A 25,150-nucleotide genomic window follows, 5' to 3' on the forward strand; every position below is an offset into this window, starting at 1 on the left:
AAGAGTTCCAATTGCACCTGAATTTCAGAAATGCCCCAAGTTGAAGCCAATTATATTTCTGTTGGAGAAGTTTCCAAGACTCCAAGACAAAGGGCTTTAGACAATGGCTTTCAGTGGACCATCATACATATAACTGCTGCCTTGAATATTTGGCAGAAAGATGGCATATCAGTGAAGTAAATAAATACATACATATAAACAAAGACAAAGGAAGAAATGTAAATCAATAAGGAATCATAATGTAATGAAGGCAAGCCTAAAACTGTGGCAGCTATTCAAGTAACTTTTAAACCAGGCACTGAAGTTGGGAGCAGCACTCGTAGACCATACATCTTTGTTTCCCATGAAGCTTGTGCAATGCAAGGACCCAGGTTACAGAGATTCTTGGATTGGCATGTCCAAGGGATCATTCCAAACCTCTGCCCTTCAGCAGTGGGGCTTAATGGAACAACATAGCCACCATCAAATCCACAGCCCCACTGCTCATGCCAGCCAGGGTAGAAGGTGAAGGCAGGAAAAGTAGCCTCTTCACTTGGTCATCTGCCAACCTGCCTCGGTGAAGAGGTCTGGATCAAGTCCATTGTAGTCACTGTGGCAAATTGGTATTTTGGGACCCCAGCTAATTGATTTATTGGCCCCCAGTTAGCTTTTATGGCAGCCCGGTCCGGCACGCTTCCCTCAGCTGCGCCGCTCTCAGCTACGTCGTCCGGTAGCTCCAGTCACACCTTAGCAGAGATAAACACAGCGGTGATGAACTGTCACATCCTTCACTTAGCTTCCAAACAAACACAGAGTCCAGGTTTGTCCATTTCAGCTCTTTATTCCGACATTCCCCCAGGGATCTCCTGGGCTCCTTTCCGCCATTACAGGCTACGTCTTTCTCCCTCAAAGACCAGAGGGGAAGAGAACAGAAACTCCTCCCAGGCTCCTCCCAGCTTCTACAAGCTGACGTCAGAATTGAGGCATCCTGGGAACTTCTTAACCTGTTAAGTTCCAAACCTGACACCCCCTCTATGCCTCACATTCTGGCAAGACCTTTTTGAGTTCAACACCTTCCCCTTTGCCTTGTGCCCCTTCCCGGCATCTTTCCCAGGCACCTGTTGAACCCCTTCAACATTCCCAGAATCACACTGTGCGACACTTTTCCACGCACCTGTGACCTGATACCCTACTGACCCATTAAGGCCAGCAGTTGTGTCTTCCCCGTCAGACTCTTCCCCCTCTGACTCGACACCCTGTTTGTGAGCTTTCTCCATTACCGGAGATGAAGCCTCACACCTGGACACTCCTTTAACAACCCTTGGAGATGCCCAAACCTGCCCTGAACCCTGACCCTGGACTTGGTCCCCATCACCGGGTTTTGAACCCTGATTCTGGACCTGATCCCCATCACCGGGTTCAGCAACAGCCTCCCTTCTCCCTTGAGAAGACTTTGCACCCGTCACCTGGTGACGTATTCCCTTTTCCTTGAAAAATTCCTCCAGAGCAGACCCAGTAAACTGTGACCCTCGGTCGCTCTTGTACCCTTGCACCCTGGTGTAGAACTTTAGTTCCACCTCCGCAACCCAATCCTTGATCAGTTGCGCCGCCTCCCCCTGCGATTTGAGAGAGAGACACCAGCCAACCTGGCTGTGGCCATCTGCCAGCGATAGCACATACCTGGCCCCACCCAGACTCTCACACCTCATGGGTCATGACAGATCTGTGTGAACAAGCTCAAAAGCTTCCTTGGCTACCCTCCCAAACCCGGGGAAAACCAAGTACCTTTGCACCTTTGCATGCCCTGCACCCTAGGGACCTCCCACATTTCCGGAGTTTGTACCCTTTGTGCACCTGTGCAACTTTTGCACATGACTGGGAACCTTCCCACCACCCTCTAGAGGTGACTCCAGAACAAAGAAGATCCTGTTTCCATCCCGTGATCCTGTTTCCATCCCGTGATCTCAGTGCCTGCTCAGTTTCACCTTTTCCCCAAAGCACCCTGGTTCTTTTGGTTCTGCTCACTATTACTGGCAGTGGCCTGGGTGGGTGCATTGGGGTACTCATCACTGGCAGGTCTGGGCAGGTAAACACCTCCACCTCATCCAAACTGCTTGCAGCATGGCGGATTATGGGTTTGGATTTCTCTGGTCTCAGTGTCTGATTCCCTCTTCTATTGCAGGCAAACTGAGCAAGCAGAAGCCATGACTAACATTGTACTAAGTTCTTTGTCCTTGTTTTCCTAGCATGGAACTGAATCCAGAGCACCATGTGAAGATTATTGAGGCTCTTATCATCGCTGGTGGAGTGTCAGAGATCCAGGCAGCACCAGGTAGGAATTCATTGAACGTACTGGCTTACAAAACATTATGGAATGAGATCAGGCTGTCTGTATTGTGTGGCTAATAATATGCTGAATCTGAAAACTGGTCTTTGCTACGAGACTATCTGTGCAATGCATTTGATTCATTGTGCTCCTAAGGACTGGATTTGGGGCACATGAAATTGGCCCTGAGCCTTTATGGAGTGGCAGGAAAGAAAGTCTGGAATGTGCATTCCTTTTGATGTGAATAGTTTCCTTGTGTTTCACTAGCTTTGTGTATTGTGTTCAGCTGGGTTAGGTTAGAGTGCTTTTATTTCAGTTTGTACATATGGAATGTATGTGACCATAATTAGTGGTATTGGTGAGCAGACCTATTCTACAATTGTGACAGAGAATGGTGAGGGAAGTATGATACTTTCTGGAAGCTTTGCACCAACTGTTACCTGCTGGAGGGTCAGCACTTTGGTACTAAATTGGAAGCAAAGTAACTTCTTAGAGAGCCTCCAGGAATAACAAGATGCTTGTCCCTTCAAAGCTTGATGTGCTAGATGTGCTACAGCTTCAGTGCTGATGTCAGACTGATTTGCTTTAGGACGTACAGGAAACTAACGTCATATCCTATCTATGTGCATGTAGTGCAGAGTGCAAACATTCATATAGTACTGCACCAAAGCTTTGCTGTGAAAATATTCTCTAGAAAGTCCTGCTGGTCACTATCTTCATAGCTTTTCAAAACTTGTTTGCAGGTCTGATCAGCAGCATTTTCATTGCCATTATTTTTCTGACCATGCATTTCTTGTAGGATTACATGGCCAGGACGATGGCGCCATGTATACAATCAGGTTTGTCTATGTGGCAACATCACAAGGTCAGTTCAGAGTAAAGGCAGTGCTTTATGCCCTCACTCTGAATTAGCCCCAGGACAACACCATCAGATTTGGCTGTGCAGCATCATGACATCATTTCACTGAACATAATAATTTCCATTTCTTCGGGATAATGTAGCCAGAAAGAACATTCACATTTAGCTAAGTGATGAAGTTGCAAAGTCAGTTCAGTGTGAGGGCATAACACATTGCCGTTGTGTGGAATGTGTACTGAGTAGGGAACCATTCTGCAAGCATTTTCACCCTTGTGTGGAGACCCCCCCCCCAAAGAATTCTGAAATGGGGGAGAAAAATGTTCACCTCTCTTCTCAACACACACATTCATTTCAGTTTAGCTCTAACAAAATGCACTCCAAAATCTTTTAAAAACTAAGGATAGACATGTTTAGATACAGTGGGTGGGATCCACATAACAAACTTCTTCAGCAGAAGGCCTGCATAAAGGCTTCCAAATGTACAATGAGAATTACCCCCTCTCCCCCGCTTGCACCTATGCCCCCAACAGCTGGCTCTGCAGGGGTTGGGAGAACCCCCATAACAGCATGCGGGGGGGGGGAGGTGGGATTGTTCCATTTGGCAAGCTGGTGTGCATGTGCAGGTACAATGTTTGCAATAGCATGATGTTGAATTCCACCCAGTAAGCTGGAGGAAATTATGCTGGGTATATTCAGCTAAGTTTTACTCATGTTGGACCCATTTAAAATAATAGACCTGACTTAGTAATTAATTTCTGTGGATCTACTCTGAGTAAAACTTAGTTGACACGAACCCTCTGAGACGAACTACCACATTGCAAACTGGCTGTGCCAATATATTGTGGTTCAAGGTGAACCAAAATAGCCTTGGGGAGTTTCCCATTTGTTTTTGTTAATGGGCAGTGGAATGGAAACCCACCATTTTCTATGTACTTCTGACATCTGCATTAAAATTTTGTCTATTATTTGACTAAGTCTTTGATACTGGAAAGGAATTCAGAAAAATCCCCAAAGGTTCTTTTATTAAGCTTATAGGGGATTGTGCATTCCCTGTGGTAGGTCAAACATGTAAATGCAGACAAGGTAGAGAATGGGCTAGACACACAGGTCTTGGAAGAAGCATAAATGAGCTCTGAGTAGGGCTCAGCTGGATTTGGGAGCTTTTCCAATCTTAGCTAGACAAACTCAAGAATGGCACAATTCCCTTGCTCCCAAGTTCCCAGTCTCTGCAGCCACAGCAGGAGCTGTGATTCTCCAGCAGACTGACTTCACCCCTAGAGGTGCACTCCATTGTCTCTCAAGGCAGATGGATTTTTTATTTTTTATTTTTAAGGCATTGCTTGAAGCAATCCCCAAGTTGTGCCCTATGGGCTGACTCAAGGACTGCAGTTGCCTAAAGTTTAGACTGTGCTTTTGTATCGCACAGTCTGCATTGCAATTTGTGTTCCAGACATGGGGGAAATATATTTATTTCATTTGTTAACTGTCTGATGAAAATCTCTCCCCCGTCAGATTGCAAAACCAAAATGGAAATGCATGGAAAATTATTGTTTCAACTATTAATGTAATGAATGATCTGTAGCAGCATGTGAGTCTGTTGTGTCTCTACCGGCTGTTGTCAACAGTAGACCCCTATTGGGAGGAAGGGAGGAAGACTCTTTTTTCACACCAGAGTGACACCTGCCCTACAGCCTTCAGGTCAGAGGTTCACTGAAGTCCCCTGAGGCGGACCAGTTAAGACACTATTATGTGGCTTTGCTAAAGCTCCTCTCACAGGCTTGCTTCTGATAATCACAGAGGAAGGAAACAGAGGAACCCTAGGGAATTCACCACCCAACTGCCAGTTCTATGGTCACTTTCATGGCCCTGGTGCCTTCCGTCTTTCTGGCAAAAAGGTGTTCACCCTGCCTGGGGCAGGAATGGAAGATCCAAGTTTGTCTCGCCTCCTTGTCTTTGTCCATGGTCGTTAGTTTGATCGGCAGCACAGCTGGCAGCTGGGGACGGTTTAATTGCTCTTCAGGGAATCGCTGAGGTGATGTTACAGGAACGCCTTTGGTGAGGGTTGACTTTGGGAAGAGTCCAGCACACGGAAGGGAAGGGGAAGGGAAGTTGTGTTTGCTGTATTTTCCAACTCGCTGTTTGCTCACATGAAGTTTATTGGCAGAAGCGATGGCTCCTGATCCTGTTTGCATTTATCATCTGACCAGCTAGGTTCAGCAAGGTTATGAAGAGGTAATTCTTGAGGCATATGACGGGACTGAGGTCTTTCCTCATGACTACTCCATATCCTGAAGCCCTATTGATTCACTGTCTTGCTAGCAAAGACATTTATCAATAGAGTTATATCTTTCAGATGTACCAAATAAACTTGCTTAACCTATGAATTTCTGATGAGTGGTTTTTCCCCACATGCAGAGATTGTTTCCATTTGCTCAAAGATGGGAATTTAGCTAGACTAAACCATCCTGTTTGATGGTTTCTCAGTCCAACAGGGATTAATTACCAGCACTGGTGACTTCTGTGTAGCTAAATAACAACAAACTAACTACTGGTAGTATTTAGTTGAGGCGATGGTGACTATCAGAGGCATATCCTTCTTTGTTCTGCTTGTGTCTCAGTACTATTAACCTGTTGTAGCAGAAAAGAATGCAATCAATATTTTGTCATTTGGGGGCTGAAGGAGCTTGCACTGTGGGCAGGCCATCACATCAACAGTAGGTGTAATATTTGCTGCTAGAAACTTTGTGAAGTGACGCCACAGGAGACTGAAGTGTGGAACTAGGCTGCCTCCTGTGATGGCAGAATTCAAGAGGCACAACTAGGCCTAATGTAAAGCATGAGCTTGGCTACCACTATGGTGTATTTGTTCCCTAGGTGAACTGAAGAGTTTTTCATTTCCTTTGTGTATTTAAAATGTGGCTTTTCCAGTAAAAACAATCTGCAAAGTATGCTCAGGAATGCACTGCAAAATTCTGGGACACACGCTCATCCTAGATAGGGACCTTCTTGCCTTGCTTTCAATCCTGCCCTGCCAAGAGTAGCTAAAATTTATGAGCCATTCCATCTACTTCCAGATGTTTTTAGTAGATTCTCTGCAATGCCACTGAAGACTAACAGCACAATGCTACTCATGTCTACTCAAACAAGTCTCACTGAGTTTGGCTTACCACCAGATAAGCGGATATAGGATTGTATCAATAGGATGTACTTTTGAGTAGAAATGGATAGGATTGCACTGTAAATTAAGTAGAACTCCACACGGACCAATGGTAAGTTATTAGCATAAGCAAGACTTGAATCAGAGATGCTTGTCCAGTTTAACCAATTGAGTTTAGACATTTGTTTGCATGAGGTTATACAAAAGTTGATATATGCGATATGCAAATTGACCTGGGGGGTTATTTTTAGGTTCGATCTTCCACTTCTTTAAGAGTTCCTTTCAGCTTTCCTTCTACACTGACATGTTTTACTTTGGACATGTACACCTTGATTAGAATTGGCTTTTTATAGCTCTTAGACTCATCCTTCTGTGACAAAGAAAAAACTTTGGACGTTGACTCTCTATTGCTAAAGATACAGCTTATGTTTATATTAACAGTAAATGCATCCAGAAATGACCACAAGTATGTACTTTCAAAATCATTCAGGCCAAATTCCTGCTTCAAGTTGCTGGCTCACATTGCTTATAATATGTTTATATTTGGTTGTCTGTTTCTTCTATCACTCTTGTGTTAAGAGAACATTCAAGATCTCTTTTAAAAGTTTGAAGCTAAGGAATTAGCAGGTTGAATCATATTAATATCTGAAATTAAGTTCTGATCTACCTCTCTCGTTAGCTCCTCCTTGTCTCCGTCTCCATTTTCCTCAGGCCAACTTCTACTTCAGCTATTTTCCCTCAGTTTCCTCTTCCTGCATCAAGTCAGGAACAAGAAGAGCCTGAAAAGTTGTGTCTAGGTGAAGCTGTGGTCAAAATAAAATAAAGCAGTCCAGGATTAAGCACAGTCCGAAAGGCAGAATTGTTGAGTAGCGGTCCAGAGAGTAGGCAGCGCAGGAGAGTAGACAGCGTAGGTCAGTCAAGAGGTGGAGCAAGGCAGGTTAGCCAAAAGTCTGGTAGCTGAAAGGCATACATCATGGGTAGGCAAGCTAAGGGTCAGGGGCTGGATCAGGCCCAATCACCTTCTAAATCCGGCCCACGGACGGTCCGGGAATCAGTGTGCTTTTACATGAGTAGAATGTGTCCTTTTATTTAAAATGCATCTCTGGGTTATTTGTGGGGCATAGGAATTCGTTCATTCCCCGCCCAAAAAAAAAAATATAGTCCGGCCCACCATAAGGTCTGAGGGACAGTGGACCGGCCCCCTGCTGAAAAAGTTTGCTGACCCCTGGCATACATTGTTTTAGTAGCTACGAAACCTCAGCTAAGAATTGGTGTAGTTTCTGCCCAGAATCAGATGAAAGCACTTAATCCTGCTCTTGAGCAGTGTTAGAAACTGAGATATGAAAGCTAGGAGCTAAATGGCACCTTAAACCTAGGTTATGGGTGCAACAACAGAATAGCTAGGCACGCTTTTTTATAACAAGAATACGAAGCTGAAAATGAATGAATTGCAGCTAAAATATTATGTTCATTTTTCACATGGTCTAGTCCTTCCCCTGCAACCCCCCCTAACATTCTTTAGAAGGTCTCTTCTCCAGTCTTCAGAGAGTAGCTGGAAGTGGGGAGGCAGAAAAAGGTCCTCCTTTCCTTCCACTCTGTAGTTTTAATCTGAAATCTTAGATGCAGGACTGCGCCCAGACCTCAGAAACTGCTTGTGCTAATGAAATTCCCTGTCACAAAATGCGCCTAGAACAATGGAAGTTTCGAACACTGCTCTTGAAGAGCCCTTTACTCCCCAGGAGCCTCTTACTACTTGGGAGCTGCTCTGTTCCTATGGGATCAGGTACATGCTCCTTTGCTGAGTGGCTGTCTGAACCTGGACTTTCTGGCATCTAAACTTTCTGGGGCTGGGAAGCCATTTGGTTCCCCTCTCTGTTTCAAAAGCAGGCTTTGTTGCACGACACCTTTCCAGTCAACAGTCTTGCATGTCCCATCCAGAATTAACAAGCACTGATTATTTACCTTCCCGTGAATGCAGGTTAGACATACGACACCCAAACATGCTATGGCAATGTGGAAAAGATTATCACAACTGTGCTAACCAAGTGCATCTGACATCTTCCCCATATTTTCATACTTCAGAACAAAACTGGATTTGTTGGTGCCAAGGAAAAAAGTGTGTTATGCATCCTTTCCCAGGGAACACCCCACCAGGTCCATTATTACATTTTAAAAATCAATTTCCTGCCCCTCCTTTTTTGTCCATAAGTAGACATCTCAAAAGCGGCCCCTCATAACAAATTGCAGTAAAGAACCATCTACTGCCAAAGTGTGGTGAAAGAATATCTCTCTGCTGATGCCAGTCCCAGCGCACATTTACGATAGGGCAAGTATAGCACTAAAAGTAAAGTACAGTTTGCTAATTGCCTTCAGAGGCCCAGAGTTGTTCTCTCTCCCTCCCTCCCTCCCTCTTTCCCCTCTTAGTCATCCTATAGCCATGCAATATCCACATGTGTTTCTTCTGGTAAATCCTCATAAATCAACCTTCCCAGCCTCTATCTCACATTTATTGCTCTACTCAGAGCTCTCACCAATCAATTAAGCAAAGTTGGTATGCATCTTTTCTCTCTGGTTCAGCCATGTGTTAGGAAATCATAGGTCCCCCTCTCCTCTTTTTTTTTGCTACAGGTTGGTATATGATTAAGCTTCAAATCAGGTTGAGAGGCATTGCCACATTCTCTAAACCTCTCAGATTTGCTTATAAGAGATGTTGGGGAAACAAGGATAAAGGGTCATGTAAAATGGAAGAACTGGAGGAGAAAGTCCATTTATTTCCTACTGAAGGTTATTTGCACAAAACTTCAGTGGAAATGTAAATTGAAATGAAATCTCATTGCAAGTGAGACAGGCATTTCTCTGGGTGGGTAATCACAGGGGCAAGTCAGTCCATTTGTATTCACTTTGATAAGATTCTGCACTTTTAGGAAGTTGTTATGCCAAGTCAAATCATTGGTCCATCTCAGTATTGTCTGAACTGACCATCAGCAGTCTCCTAGGATTTGCCTGGAACTGATTGAACCTGGGAACAGCTGCATCGAAAGCATGCGCTCTTCCACTGAGCTGTGGTCCTTTTGAAGAATCCTGTGTCAATAATCTGCATTTATAAAATGCAGATATGTTCTTTGTTCATCCAGGCCTTAGGCTACCTCCCTGCTGAGGAACACATCTTAAACTTGCTCCTGTGAATGAATGGGCCATTTAAATATGAAAACTTAACTCATTCCAATGTTTCAGGTTATGAGTTTGGGAAATGTTGATTAACTCCCCATTTCTCAGCATGTACACACATGTTTATACCCAGCAAGCCAAGAGAGGTATGGGCTATCTGGGTTCATAGGGATGATGCTGGCATTGCTGCTGACTGACTGTGTGACCTTAGCTTGCCATTTTAACCTTCTGTATGTCTAAATTATTTCCATCACACCTTAGTGGTGTGAGGTTTCACTCCATAATTCTAAAGTTCTTTGGAGACCATGCTTGGCCGTAGAAGTGCTATATAAAGCTTCTGGTGTTAATATTAGTCTGAGAAGTGGATGCCCTAACCACTTTGCCATATCCTGTCCTATTCCCCACATACACCCTTGTCCCACATTCAGTCTTGCCTTGTAATTACACCTATATAAAATAGCTATAAATGCCTGCAATAACAGAGACCTCTGTGCAAATAACCATATAAATAGGAGTCAGTAGTTGATACCAGGGGAAAAGAGAACATGACCTTGCTTTGACACAAGAGTAAAATAGTCTTCTTGCTTAGTTTTTGTATCCCCTTTCGGAAGGCAGGAAGAGAAGCATTGTTCTGTGTTCATATTGCTGACGTGTCTACTGCTTCTGGCTGTGTGCATTCACATAAACAGATAAAGTCGGTAGCAGTGCAGCTCAACCTTGAATACAGTTTGTGGCCATGACCAAGTGGCTGTTCTTCAGCCCCAGAGCACTAGCTGTAAAATGGCGAGTCTAATGATCTGCCATTTGTCACAGGGCTGTATGTATGTGGGAAGGAAGAATGAGGTGAGGAGTGCAAAAACAGGAGAGGCCATAACTCAGTGGCAGAGGTCATGCCTTCTTCCTGTATTCTTCCTTTATGGCCCAGTCTTTACTAGACATAGAAGGATCTGACAATTTTTGTTCTCTCAGCCTCTCTTTTTTCCAGTCTTAAATTCAGTTCTCCACATTTAAGCAGCCATTTGCAAATTTTTAAACAAAGAAGGAAATCTTCATGAAACTTCTTCAGCAGTATAGTGTGAATTTTGTATCCACTTCTGACTAATGTACACATTTTTGCAAGCCATTTCTCCTAATATAACCCATTTTTGCTTGTTATTTTCACAAATGTATTCGTTTTTATGCATACTTTAACCTAATGTATGCAGAACCTCACCACAGAATTCAGATAAGTGTGAGTTTCAAAGGATGGCTGTATTTTGTTCTCGTATTTAAATGCAAAATGAATCAAATTCCTTGACCATTCCTAGTCCTTACAATTAAGAGGGTTATTGCACATGTCATTTACCTGGGAGATAACAGCTAGAACATATGTTTTGCACACTGGAGTTACCAGGGTCAGTGCTTGGCACCTGTATCTCAAAAGTGGCAGGTAATGGGACCCTGAAACGCTGCTGCCAGCTGGAGTAGACAGTATTGGGCTGGAGAAACAAATAGTCTGATTTGATATAAGGTGGCTTCCTGAGTGTGCCAACATTATGTAAGTAATAAACAAGAATTTTCTGCCTATTCCCATCTCAAATCATTTGTGGTCCATTTGTACAATCACACTGATGTGCTGGCAATCCTGGCCTGGCTGATCTGTGCCAGTTACTTTGCCAGAAGAACCTTTCAGAATACAACCCACATCTATGGTGCCAGCACGCAATCCACACCCAGCAGCTATCACGACAGGTGGAGGGGCAGTGGGCACACCCTGGGGCAGCCACGTGACTGCTTCACCCCACATGCTCTGCATGGAAATGCTCAGCTCCTGTTTTCAACATGCTGGGTATGGAGATGTGGATTTGATGCTATGACCGAAAAAGTGGGGTCACGTGCCAACATGCTGGATTAAGGGTGGCTGCATGTAAGGAGATGGCCCAACTCCTGCTTACTCCATTTCCAGTGCTGAGGCAGGAGGAGAAGTGAGTCTGTGTGGAAGAATGGATAGAAATACCAGCTTATGTAAATGTGGATGACATCATCCCTTCTCCATTCTCCTGGTGCTATTTATAGCTACTTTAATTTACTCCCCTTTGCTTTATTATCTTTCCACAAGCTCTTTATCCCCAGCATTTAGCATCTCAATTGGCAAGCAGCAGCCAGCTGCATGATACAGCAGGATGCTTTTTCTCCTGATGCAGCACAGCCTGCCTGTGTGGTGCAAACAGGGAGGAAGATGAGGGAAGGGGGAAGGAAAGCTTGCCTCCTCCTCTCCCCGTGTATTCCTTAGCAGGGAGTATGTTCTGTTGGGTCCTGGGATGGGGTAGAGTTGGAGACCCTGTCATAGTAAACAGGGGTTGGGCAACTCCCTGACCAAGGGAGCAACTGTTTGGCACAGCAGGAGCTGGAAGCAAAATGAGCAGGTCTAGATTAACGGGTACTAGTCGCGGCTGATTAATTTTGATACAGTCCTATATAGCTGCCTCTTTGCCCTGCTTCTGAAGGCTTGTCTAAGGTTTGATCTAGTATAAGTCCAAAGTAACACAGACAAAATAGATAAGACGGTACATGTTGAGTGGTCTAGGGAAACACACACACATCATACCTACATTAATACAGCTTGATACCTAAGGCAGAGCAAATTAAATGTGTCCGAAGCCACCATTAGAACACGAAACTTTTCACAGTCTTTTTAGCTTCTTGATGTAGCTCAGTCAGTAGAGCATGAGGCTCTTAACCTCAGGGTCATGGGTTTGAGCCCCACGTTGGATGAACTAGATGGTCGGACTAGATGAACCTTTTGGTTCCAATTCTACAGTTCTCTGATTCTATGCGCAACTATTATACCCCACCACACTAAGTATTTTCTAAATTCTAATTTCTCCTCCTTTTTATTCCAGTTCCTATACAAGAATGCCCTCCCCCTAACTTTTTCCAGTCATCTTTTAAGACAGGCATAGGCAAACTCGGCCCTCCAGATGTTTTGGGACTACAACTCCCATCATCCCTGACCACTGGTCCTGTTAGCTAGGGATGATGGGAGTCGCAGTCCCAAAACATCTGGAGGACCGAGTTTGTCTATGCCTGTTCTAAGATCTCTCCCTTCTCCTTCCACCCCAATTTCAAGGTTGCAAAGAAAAGTAAGAGTTAAAAAAACAAAACAAAAAAGGCCAAATGGCAAGAAGGACCTGGTTAGAATGATTAAAAGACCTATATAGTGGGGAGAGAAATACAACCAGAGATGGTAACTACTAACCAGTATGAAACTCTGATTTGGAGAGAGTAGGTTGTTTTGTATTCGCTCTGCAATGATGTGGTCTGGGGTGCGGGAGGATGCTCAGAAGAAGGAATGGTGACTACATAAATCCATATATTGGATGCAGGTCTGCTTTCTCTGAGACCCAGGTACCCAAATCATCATCCTCTTGCAACTCCCTACTGCTTTCAGCCAGGAATACGGATAAAGTGATTTGTTAGAGCCATGAAGACCACAGTATGAATTGGTGGAACAGCTGCTGTGGAAAAGAGGCTGCCTGTAAATTTAAGAGGCTCTTTTATTTCTTTAGCTGGAATAGAAGTGGAGCAGCATTTATGTCCTAGGAAAAACTGGGTGTGTTGAAGGTGACCAGTCCTGGATGCCACTCCTTCCCCCAATGGCAGACATTCGTGAGAAACTAGTTGGCTGAATTGCACCCACACCATTCATGCACCCATGCGCACGCACGGCTCTTCCCAGAAGAGATCCTGTGAGGTCATGGGTACCAGCTTCCCGTTAGCTTCAAACATACAACAGCTGCTATAGCACATTAAAATTAATTCGGCAAAACCAGGAAAGAAAGGGGAGGGGGACCATGACTGATGTGGATTCCCGCTCTCTGAACAGGCAGCTTTCGGTCATTATGGATGACACATCCCTCATTATAGCAGGAAAACCCCATGTTTTCTTCACATTTAAGTGGCTTCCATTGACTTCTGTCTGCGGAAACCCAAATGAAATTCTCTTTGAAACAAACAGAGCCCTTGTGTACACGCATATGTACTCATGAGAATGTTTGTCTCATTGAGATCACTGGAATATACCCACTGAATCAATATACACTCCCATGTAAATTTGGGGGGCACTCAGAGGTGCTTTTAAAGGAGAAAAACATATTGGGAACTCTGGTCACAGATCTCAATCTAGATTCTCCTTCAAAGTCTGCTCTACGTTTTATGATGGTGTCACTGGTGTGATAGGAGAACTGAGTGTGCATTCATTTTGGATGAGTTCCATATTTCTTTTAGTGTATCATTTTATTCATCTGTATTTTTTCTTCTTCTCCAAAAGCATCTGTGGCATGTTCCACCTAGTTCTCATCTTCTCTCTTTCTGCTCTGTATTTGTACATGATCATGTATGCTTATGTAAAGGTAAAGGTAAAGGACCTCTGGACGGTTAAGTCCAGTCAAAGGGGACTATGGGGTTGCAGCGCTCATCTTGCTTCAGGCTGAGGGAGCCAGCGTTTGTCCACAGCTTTATGGGTCATGTGGCCAGCATAACTAAACCGCTTCTGGTGCAACAGCACACTGTGATGGAAACCAGAGCGCACGGAAATGCTGTCTACCTTCCCGCCACAGCAGTACCTATTTATCTACTTGCACTGATGTGCTTTCGAACTGCTAGGTAGGCAGGAGCTGGGACAGAGCAATGGGAGCTCACCCCGTTGTGCGGATTCAAACCGCTAACCTTCTGATCAGCAAGCCCAAGAGGCTCGGTGGTTTAGACCACAGCGCCACCTGCATCATGTATGCTTATGTGATACACACAAGGCAACCTGCCCCACACAGTGCAGGGGACTGATCTAAAGCATTCCGGATCTAGGTTTATGATTGGTTGCTGTAATGAGTTCCATTCTGAAACTAGTGTGATTCTGTTAATGCCTCCAGTGTGTCTTATCAAAACTTTAGCAAGTTCTCATGATACCCTTTGATACTGGTTGGGAATTCATGCTGTGTATGATTTAAGTCGTCATTGGCTAGCCTCTCCCATAGGGGCAGATGCCAAATTCTCCATTTATTTCGGCCTACAAGGCCTGGATTCAAGTGTTTCCCTGCTATGTCCAATTCACCTCTACATCCCAACTTCTAGTAATAGCTCAACCTTCTCTTCTTCCAGATTCCCAGACTCAGGGGACGAAACAACCAAGTTCTACAATAAGTGAGAGAATGTGCCCCCCCTTTTTTTGGATCACAATGCAGCGCAGCAGCAAAGCTTTGCTGCCCATTTCCTGTCAGAGACAAATAGCTTCCCTTCTGTTGATAAGCCATGCAGACAACAGTATACGTATTCTCAATATTCTGCCAGCCTTCCCTACTCTTTCCTCCCTCTACTCTCAGTTGACCCTTCTGGTTACAGTGTGTTACACTCCTCTTTCTTTAAAAACATTTATGTGTCTCATTTGACAGTAAACTCTTTCAGGGTGGCTTACAATAAAACACAGAAATAATGGTTAAAATGTTGATAAATAAAATATTGGGAGGGTACCAGCAACAGATAAAACAAGCAGCCCACCCACAATCACAACAATAGAATCAAAGCCAAGAGCAAAAGCATAATAATAATTGTAATAATAGTAATGATAAAAATCTTCAAAGTTAAGCTTCTGGGGGGGGGCAGGGTAAAGTCTTAGGGTCTTTCGAAAAGGCCTGCAGTGTTGTGTCTGGTGTAGCCCAGTAGGCAATTAATTCCAAAGCCATGGAAAATTCCTTCTGACTTATAGACTTCTGGGGTCCATAATGTGACTGTACGGTTCTTGCCTACAGCCACAAAACCCAGCATTGACACTCAGAATGTAGGGGCTTCTGCATTTAGTTTTCAGTGTCTCTGATGTAATCCATTGTTTATCAAGGATGTAGTCCTAGGCATCCTCTGACTTGGTCTTTAAAAAAAAAACATTTGAAGGGCATTCATCAGCCTGAAAACTAACAGTAAATATGTGCCCAGAAGCCCTGATCAATTGTGTTTACTGTGTTATAACGGATATGCAAATACCCTTCAAATATAAATGCCCTTCAGAACAACAGAGGCATCATTACTGATGAAGCACCTAGCAGCCCTTGTCTAGAAAGTAAATGTACTTAGGATCCTGGCACCAGGTTCCTTTCTTGTCTAGACATGTAGACCCACATGCATTATGCTCCTGGTCCCCTTCACAAGACCAGGGGATGGAGACCAAGATAGGTGGAGTCAGGGCAGAACCTGGTAGGTTGGGTAAGCTTGAGTCGCCCCACTTCCCTGAATGAGCACTGTTAGGTTTCCGGGGCAGAACAAGGTTTTTTCCCCTGGTCCCACTACCTTCAAGAGAACAAAAAAATGATAATATGGCATTTTCTCATCTGTATCACTTAATATGTATTTCCTTTCAAATTTGGCCACTCACTTCCCTTGATCTTGCACCTCTGGCTTCTGGCATGGCTCAGTGGTAGAACATCTGCTTGCATGTAGAAGGTCCCAAGTCCATTCCTTGCCATCTCTAGGTAGGGTTGTGGGCTTATACATAGTATAAGGCAGCTCCGTATGTTCCTATCTGCCTGAAATGAGGTGAAATAATCCAGTTTAGAAGCAGTGGTGTAGTAACTCTACTCATAGACTACAGTTGCCTGGTTTTATAATTATAATTTAAGGGTTAAAATTGAGACCCATGATTCCTGGCCTTCCCCCACTTTTGTGCTCACGGCTGATATTTGCTTTTCAGATTTTGCAAAGTAGAGAAAGCAATGCCCTCTGGCTGGAAGCACAACACTGTAGTTGATAGAGAAGTGTGTTTTCTTTTCCATTGATCCCTCCCTTTTTGAGAAGGTGGCCTGGTTAAAGGCTGCTATTTTTTAATTATTTTTTTAGCCAAACTGTGGGTCACCAGATGTGGGACGTAACAACATCAAGAGGCTTTGATGCTTTCTTTCCTTCTCAGCTGCCATGCTCTTTATCAGGCTATCCAACTGCCCTCCGTTGATCTCCCGGGGACAGTGGTCAAAACCTTGGCCTGAGATCATAAGAGAAATATACACACACCTCACCCACTGTCCTGTCTCTGATCTCAGGAAGTGCTCAGTAAGGTTTTGGGAAAGAGATGGAAACATAAACATGCTATTACTCCCAAAAGTAGTGAAGTTGCTAATGCTGAAACGTTTACCTTTTAATCCTCCAGAGATGGAACTGAGGCGCGCGCGTGTGTGTGCGTGCGTGCGCACTAAACCACTTGGAAAGCTTTCTTGAAGTTCCAAAAACACTTTGAATTAGATCTGAGAAAGGTCAGCGGCAAATGTGTGTGCTCATGGCTTCATTTTCTCCATCAAGTCACTGCTTACTTTATTTCCATGTTGCTTTGCTCTGGTTACAGTGGGTAGGAGCACAGCCTAGCAGCATCTCATGACTCAGCATTTGCATTGGCAACAGAGGCATGCAGAAGGAACAAGAGACCATAATCTTGAATTGGCACCATCTGTTATCAACACATGCACTTTCTTCATTTTATTTGTTAAGAGATTTATTTGCTGCCCTTGACCAAAAATAGTCACAGAGTAGTTTACCAGAAAAAAAGGCTTAACGCCCCCCCCCCAAAAAAACCCACTTGGTGAAGGGTGGGGGACATCTTGTCCCTTTTCTTAAAGCATTTCCAGACAACCTCTTTATTGAGCATTCATCTTGATTTGTTTGCAGGGAGATTAGGCAATGCTGGCGTTTTAATGAACATTTATTCTGATTTGTTTGCAAGGAAGTTAGATGACGTTGTGTGTCAAAACAAGTAATGTCTCACACCTTCCAGTGCATTTGCCCGTCACTTTTACCTGCTGCAAAAAAGTCTGATCATTTGGGGAAGTGGGCTGATTGTGCAGGAACTCCCAATCAACTATGGTTGCATAAGCTGAATTTGGCTCCTTGGGAGTCGTTCTGGCAGTGCTGCTGCCACCCCTGGTCTCTGAGATGCCACCCACCCCGCCCCAAAGAGAGGTGCCTTCCAGAGGCCCCATTCACCTGCGGAGCTTATAGCCAGAACTGCATAATAAACAGCTGTGCAAGCCTTTGGGAGGCAGAGATGCAAGAGGACATCAGAGGGAGGGAGGGAAAGAAAGAGGGACACAGAGAAGTGTTGACCACGGCACCCCTGATTCAGGGAACCACTAGGTGCCACGGCACACTGGTTGAAAACCACCGATGTAATCAGTTTTGATGCATTTCAAGGAAGACCCAGAAAAGAGATCACACACCATTTCAAACAGCCCCCACCCATCCAGCAATCATGACCAAGACCTCTAGATTGCAAATCATAAAGTCCTTCATTTGGTAGCAAGAGGTTTCACCATTGGATATTGGGCATGTACTCAAGGATGAAGTCATAAGCTTATATTATTTTAGGACCAAGCTACACGTGATGCTCAGTTACATGTACTTGATGCTTCCTTCCTTCCCTTCACAGAAATACAGACACAGAGGCTGCCGTCTGCATGCAAGGGGTTATTGGCAATTCTTAGTCCTTTCCTGACGGGCAGTTTTTCTGCTAAATATGAGAAGCTCAAGTATTCATATATCTTCCCCTGCTGGGGACAGAAACAGCACAGAGGTCAATTTTAGTAGGAAAACCACTGGAAGTGGAAGGAGAAAGCTCAGAAAGCCCCTCCCCCATGTGAGTCTTCCTCTACAAATTACAGGTTCCAAAGCTGCAATTTATAAAAATAATATATCGGGGGGGGGGGGGGGGGGCGGACTACATGTGACTGATGGTGCATGTGTAGTTTGGCCTGTAGGAGATTTTCCATGTAATTCCAAGCAGGCAATTAGAACCCCACATCCTGCAATCTAAATGGGAAGACCTCTAGCTCCCAGAACTCATATTTTGGGAGCAAAGGCAGATAGAGAAAATTCAGATGTACCTACCTACAGGAGCCAGTGCATTGCTTTTTTCTGCTGTAGGCAAGGTCTACACATCTCTGCCTTAACTCCTGTGATTATGCATGTGCCAAACACAGATTTTCTGTCTTTCCCCATGCTTTAGGCAGGCTCACTCTCTCTCTCTGTATGTGTGTATGTATGTATATGTTAGAGGCCTGACATATTTATGAAGTTAAACATTTATTTGGCACTTTTTTGTTTTTAAACCAATCCAAGGTGGTTTCTACTTTGAAACATTGGGGAGTAGCTTCTTGATTACCCAAAGGCCCAGCCAATCATAATTGTGAATAGCAGGCTACAGTGGGAGGAGGGGGGTGTCTCTGTGATGGTCACAAGGGCCAGCCAGTTGGCACTCTGTACAGCCACTTCTGCTGGAAACAAGAAGAGACGTTTGCTTCTGAGTTTAGTTTTCTGAAGAACGTCATTCTTCTGACCAAAAACACAGAGGCTGTAGAGCCGCAGATTTATTGTTTTTCTGATATAGTTTAATGTAAACCTTTGGTATGAAATGCTACATTTTCATTTTCAAAAACTGGCTGTAGAAACTTCCCTCAAATAGACATTAACAATCTTGTGCACTGAAACCCAGTTTAGCTTTGATTGTTTCAGTTTAAAACATTACAGGGCGACTGTATTTCTTAAACAAAAACACAAGCAGGCCCTAAGTGAGCACCCTTTCCTGGGCACTGGAGTCACCAGAAAGGCAATTCCATGCCCCTCACTGAGCCAATCTGCCAATTCCTGGAGCAGCCACAGTGGGCGAGCACCTTTCCGTAACCTGTCAAATGCAGGTGAGCCTTGGCCATGCCTCCCTCAAGTCCCCCTGCTTGAAAATCCAGAACCATCTGTTTCAATTAAGTCATCCTGTGCACCTTCCTTCATCTGCTGGTCAGCCGATCTGTTGCTAAATTGTTCCTGACAAATACCGCCACTCCGAGAACTTCTCAGACTTCAGACCTGATAGGGTGAGACAAGGAGCTGAGGAGAAGGAAAGGGTTGAATAGGAATGTGGGCATTCTCAGTGGGAATCTCCATCTGCAGCTGGCAATCCAACTTGCTAAGCAACCAGAATATTTTGAGTGGGGTTTGCATTGTTTGTTCTTGATGGCTTTTTGGTCCCTCTGGGGTTGTTTGTTGTTGTTTCAGTTATTTATATGCCACTTTTCCAGATATAAATCCTACCAAGGGTGGCTTACAAGTAATATTCAGTTCTGTATTTTTAAATTGCAAGAATTAAAATCCTTTCCAAAAGGCGGTGGTGGGTGTTGAGAAGCTGCCTCTCCCTCTCTCTCCATTGGAATCCTTCTCACAGAGCAGTTGTTGGTAGATCACTCTGTTTTTTGTTTTTTGGAAGATCTCTATACATTTGCAGAACCATCACACCCATCACAGTGGTTAGCTGACACTGTGTACAATGTCCTATGAATGACGAACAAGGTTGCTAATTTCCTAAGTAACGTGGCATCTTGAAGTCTTTTCTTTGGAAGTGCCTGAAAGCTTCTTCAGAAACCTTGGCTGCTTACACTCCTTAAAACCCTAAAGTAATAATATCAAACAAGCAAATTAATAATAGTGAAAAACCTATGTGCGGACTTGCTAAAAATAGCATCTTCTGAAGCATAAATGCAAGCTACAGAAATATGGGTAGTATGGGTCAGGTCACAGCAACACCTCTTGCTTATATAGCCAGGTGGGAGACTTTAATACAGTCACGATAAGTGAGGCAGGAATACGAGACGCATGTACTGCGTGATGCAACTCTGTGCTTCTAAGTCTTCATCTCAAAGCGGCTGAGATCTGGACCGCACCTCGTGTTATGCAAACGGGTTGGCAAAAAGGCCAGCAACAAGACCTGCAGTGAGAGCTAAACAAGTCAACTGGCACCTTCTTTGTTTCTCTGTTTCTTTTATCTTTCCCAGTGATCTTTTATTTACATTTGGGCGTTAGCTGTGGATTCCTTTCAAGCCAGCGAACACTCTAGCACCAGGTGAATGTGTGCTTGAACAGTCACATTTGATCTGTTCTGCACAGCAAGGAAGGCAAAGAATTTTCTTTATAAAGGAAGAGAATAATGCCGTAAAATACATGGTTGGCTTGGGCATCGGGTGGTGGAAAGGAAGTGAGCGGGTGGTGCATTTGACACCTGTGGGGCAGCTGCTGGAGGGAGCAAACAGATATTTATCCTTCAGGAAACTGTTAAATTGTTCTACACCAAAATAATTGTTGTAGGTGCAGATTTACGGCATGAGAAATGGAGGTGCACAGAGTCAGACCCAGTACCAGCAGTCAGCAAGGTTGAGCACTGGTTGAGGGCACCAGGGTAATGAAAGAGCCCTCCGGCCCCAGCCCAACCCAGCCACACTGCCATTCACTGCCATCCCTACCAGCTCCCTCAGTGCTTTTCAACAGTGGGGCCCATTTTGAATGGGAGCCAAGCAGCTTCCACCCACAGTGGCCACCCACCATTTTTAAGCTAGACAAAATGTAAACGATGTCATAGATCTATGGAGACTGCTGAGTGGCTCTACCACCACTGCCAAAGCAGAAGCAGCAGAGAAAATGTGGGGCAGCTGACACTATGGGCACCATAAGCAGAGCTGGGCTCAACTCCATTTGGAGGGGTGAGGGCATTGTTGGCCCTGTGCCAAGAGCTCCCTGAGGACTGGCCCTGGCCTTGCAGGGATTGTTATTTTCTTTTATGTGAAGAGACAATAATGCCACTGATAAGATATATTTAGGATCATTTAATCTATTGAATTAAGCCAGATTCAACTCTTTGTCCTGGCTCTAGCAGTAATATTGCCAATGTTGTGCTTATTTGTTTATTACTCACCCTTAAACCTAAGGCCCCAGGGTGGGTTACAGTATGAAAACACCACACTGAAAACAATTTAAAACAACTTACCAGCATAAATATAAAAATAGTTAGTATCCATTTACTCAAGAGTAGTTCCCACTAAAACCAGAGGATATTAAATTGCAATAGTATTATTTTTTTAAAAAATGCAAAGCACTGCTTGTGTTTTTAAAAGTGGGCAAAGATTAAGATAATTCCACCCCTCCAAAAGTATTTTGGGGGCACAAATGCATTTAAAAAAGGAGTGATACCCATATGTTGGGATGCTGGAGGACGCAGATAGCACTTAGCGAAGGAAAAGACAAAACTGAGCCAAGAACTGAGCCTGCCTGAAAACTAGCCAGAACGGCAAGGTCCAGAAGTCTTGTGATTTTCAACCCAAATGTATGCCCGCGGCAAGAAGTCCAAAGCCTGTTTTTAGGACTCACTTTATTCTCTCTGCTTTAAATGGTTACCCAGCCACTGTTATTGATCTGTTTTATAGGGGCTGCACCTCTATTTGTCTCCATACTGTTACATATTTTACAGGATTGCTTTCATTTCATTTTTTAGTTATTAGCTACCTCGGGCACTTCTGTGTGGGAAGGCAGGATATAAATTTAGGTAACAGGCAAATAAATGCTGTCAAAAATTAGGCACATGAAGCGTTCATTTGGGGTTTTATATATATATAGGCGGAGCTCACCAGCTCTCAAGACCTAGAACCTTGCTGCTATGCTCATGCCTAGCCCTGTAATAGGGGAATAGGGGAAGTAATATAAAGAAGAAAGCTTTGGAGCCTGTTAATAGTAATAATAATAATAATAATAATAATAATAATAATAATAATAATAATTTATTTATGCCCCGCCCATCTGGCTGGGCTTCCCCAGCCACTCTGGGCGGCTTCCCAAAAAATATTAAAATACTGTAATACATCAAACATTAAAAGCTTCCCTATACAGGGCTGCCTGGTTTTCTAAACATCTGGTTTCCTAAAAGTCTGGTAGTTGTTGTTCTCTTTGACATCTGGTGGGAGGGCGTTCCACAGGGAGGGTGCCACTACCGAGAAGGCCCTCTGCCTGGTTCCCTGTAACTTGGCTTCTTGCAGTGAGGGAACCACCAGAAGGCCCTCAGTGCTGGACCTCAGTGTCCAGGTAGAACGATGGGGGTGGAGACGCTCCTTCAGATATACTGGACCGAGGCCGTTTAGGGCTTTAAAGGTCAGCACCAACACTTTGAATTGTGCTCGAAATTTTTGACTGGGAGCCAATGTAGGTCTTTCAAGACCAGTGTTATATGGTCTCGGCAGCCGCTCCCAGTCACCAATCTAGCTGCCGCGTTCTGGATTAGTTGTAGTTTCCGGGTCACCTTCAAAGGTAGCCCCACGTAGAGCGCATTGCAATAGTCCAAGTGGGAGATAATCAGAGCATGCACCACTCTGGTGAGGCAGTCCACAGGCAGATAGGGTCTACGTACCAGATGGAGCTGGTAAACAGCTGCCCTGGACACAGATTTGACCTGTGCCTCCATGGACAGCTGTGAGTCCAAAATGACTCCCAAAGAGAACTCTGCCCTCATAACAACCACAATTTACCGGTAGATGCAACTCATCTGGAATTAGTGAATCGGGGCTTAGAGGGCAAACTCCCCTAAAGGCTCAAACCTCAGCACCTCTCTTTTTAGGAATTAAACACTGCACATTGCTGAGAAATACATCCTCCCTGAGCACTGCATTCCCGAACACTGCAAACGTGGGGCGGGTGGGGAACAAACAGATAACTGAGGAGATACAGCTGAGCTCACAGCAAAATCCCTTTCCTGCTTGGGTCATGTGGCTGGTGCAGATATGAGCCCAATAAGTCACAAATCACTGCTTCTAGAATTCTGGCGTTTGTGAAGAGCCATTGTGACATTCAGCCTGGAGGGAATGTTGCATGCTAAATTAATTTTTAATTTTTTAACATTATTTTTTGTTTCTGCACAAGGCTTTGTATAATATTGGCCTCCAACCTCAAAACACACACACACACACACACACACACACACACACACACACACACGTCAGACAGCTGATCCACATTCTGAGCCAATATTTTGACAAACTGGAGCAGTACCCAAACCGGAGCTACCCGATTGACCTGCTGCCACCCAGATTAGAATTTTATCCTAGCCCGTCCCTTTTCCCAGGATCCCATCAAAGCCATGAAATTGGCAGGATTAAAAGTTTGGCTTGTGATCTGGTGTCTTGCAGCAATGCCAGGTTTCAGTCCTCGGCCTCAAAGTGGGACTTGTGTGGTGCACTATGAGCCACGTGGAAGGAGCGCTGCAGGGGAGGGGAGGGGCTTTCTTTGGAGAGAAACACAGACCGAGTGATAGAACATCTCCTTGAGATTTTTTTTATTATCTTTATAATTATTTAGCAAGATTTATATACCACTTGATGATGATGATGATAAAACAGCTCCTCCTCGTGACCTATTTATTGAGCATTTACCCTGATTTTAATGGAGGTTAGATTGCACCTGGTCTTTGTTGTTTAACCTCCCTGCAAACAAAACCAATAATGAGCATCCATCCCAATTTGCTTGCAGAGTGTTGTGTGAACCCCACACATTTCCGTGCATTCCCTTGTTGCTTTCCTTGTCGCTTTCTTAAAGTGGATTTGTTGTGCCAGGGTTGTGCAAAGCAAACAATGCCAGTGTGTGTGCTTCAGTCCCTCCCACAAAATGATGACAGTCTGGAAGGCGCCCTATCTCTAAGCAGCTTACATAATACTGGTATAAAATATTAGTACATACGCATTATTATTATTCATTTTTAATATTACTTCCTTTATGTGTAAACTTACACCTTGCATGTGACTCAGATGCCGCACACAGCAGAGCTCAGGTTTTTAAGTGCTCTGGTGAAGCTTCAGCTACTGTGCCTCTTCCTCCATTCCTCTACTTGCCCTTGCAGTTTGAGATCACAAGTGGACCAATGCAGAAGGGTGCAGCAGCTGCAGCTTCATTGGGGGCTCTTTCAGGCAGTCTTTTTTACTGAGCATTCATACGACACCTGCTCTTCATTGAGCTTCCATCCTGATTTATTTGCAGGAAAGTAATATATCTTCCAGTCAATCCACCATTAACCCACACTTTTTATTGCATTTTCCCCCTCACTTTCTTAACTCCAAAAAGTCAATTTTTAAAAATGCATTGTTCCTCCAGAACAACAGGTCTTTAATCCACTTTAATTGTGCAAACCTGAATTTCTGGTATGCAATCTAATCCCTCCTGCAAAATCGTGACAGTCTGGAGGTGACCTTGGCGCCCTGGAACATATAAACCATGCAAGATATATACCCTGGTTAAGAACCTGGCAACCTAGACTGTGGAATCTAGTTGGGAAGGGAAAGGTAGAAACATGGGATTAGGTGAAGATCCAAGCATCCAAAGCAATGTTAGGTTGAGCTGAGCAATGCGAAGAAATGTCATGGCTGCACAGAGATCTTTGTGAGTGCCCATGAACCAGTGTGGACCTCCCAGCTCTCTATATGGTAGACAATCCTGGGGTACATTCCAAGTGAGGGAAGGCAAATGCTGATGCTGTAGAAAAACAAGAGTTGCCTGATTCAGTAGAGGACTGGCCTTTCCAGGGTGCTTCCAGATGGAGGGCTTCATGATGGAACTCACAAGCTGCATATCTGTGAGCTGTCCTGATTGCTGCTAGTCCAAACAAACCAGCAACGTAATCATGGGTGGGCTATTCTATGACTGTAGAGCTGAAGCCGCCACACCTGTAGCTCACAGGTTTTGCCTTGGAGGCACAACCCCCAGCTTTAGTACCCCAGGAAGCACCACTGGGTTTGTGAAGACCAGATCACTCTTTGACTGTGTGTGCAAGAGATAAATATGCAAAATTCAGCTAAGC

At 44.3% G+C, this 25,150-nt stretch overlaps 1 protein-coding gene across 2 annotated transcripts in view; it reads left to right on the top strand.

Annotated features, from left to right (window-relative positions):
* PIK3R3 (phosphoinositide-3-kinase regulatory subunit 3) overlaps nucleotides 1-25,150 on the top strand; it is a 244,736-nt gene that overhangs the window by 90,743 nt on the left and 128,843 nt on the right. For both annotated transcript variants that reach the window (XM_077928772.1, XM_028733605.2), the window contains exon 7: nucleotides 2,226-2,311. In XM_077928772.1, the coding sequence (XP_077784898.1) occupies nucleotides 2,226-2,311 (86 nt within the window). The remainder of the gene's footprint in view (nucleotides 1-2,225; nucleotides 2,312-25,150) is intronic.

The sequence above is a fragment of the Podarcis muralis genome, chromosome 5, assembly GCF_964188315.1.
Source record: "Podarcis muralis chromosome 5, rPodMur119.hap1.1, whole genome shotgun sequence".
NCBI lineage: Eukaryota > Metazoa > Chordata > Lepidosauria > Squamata > Lacertidae > Podarcis > Podarcis muralis.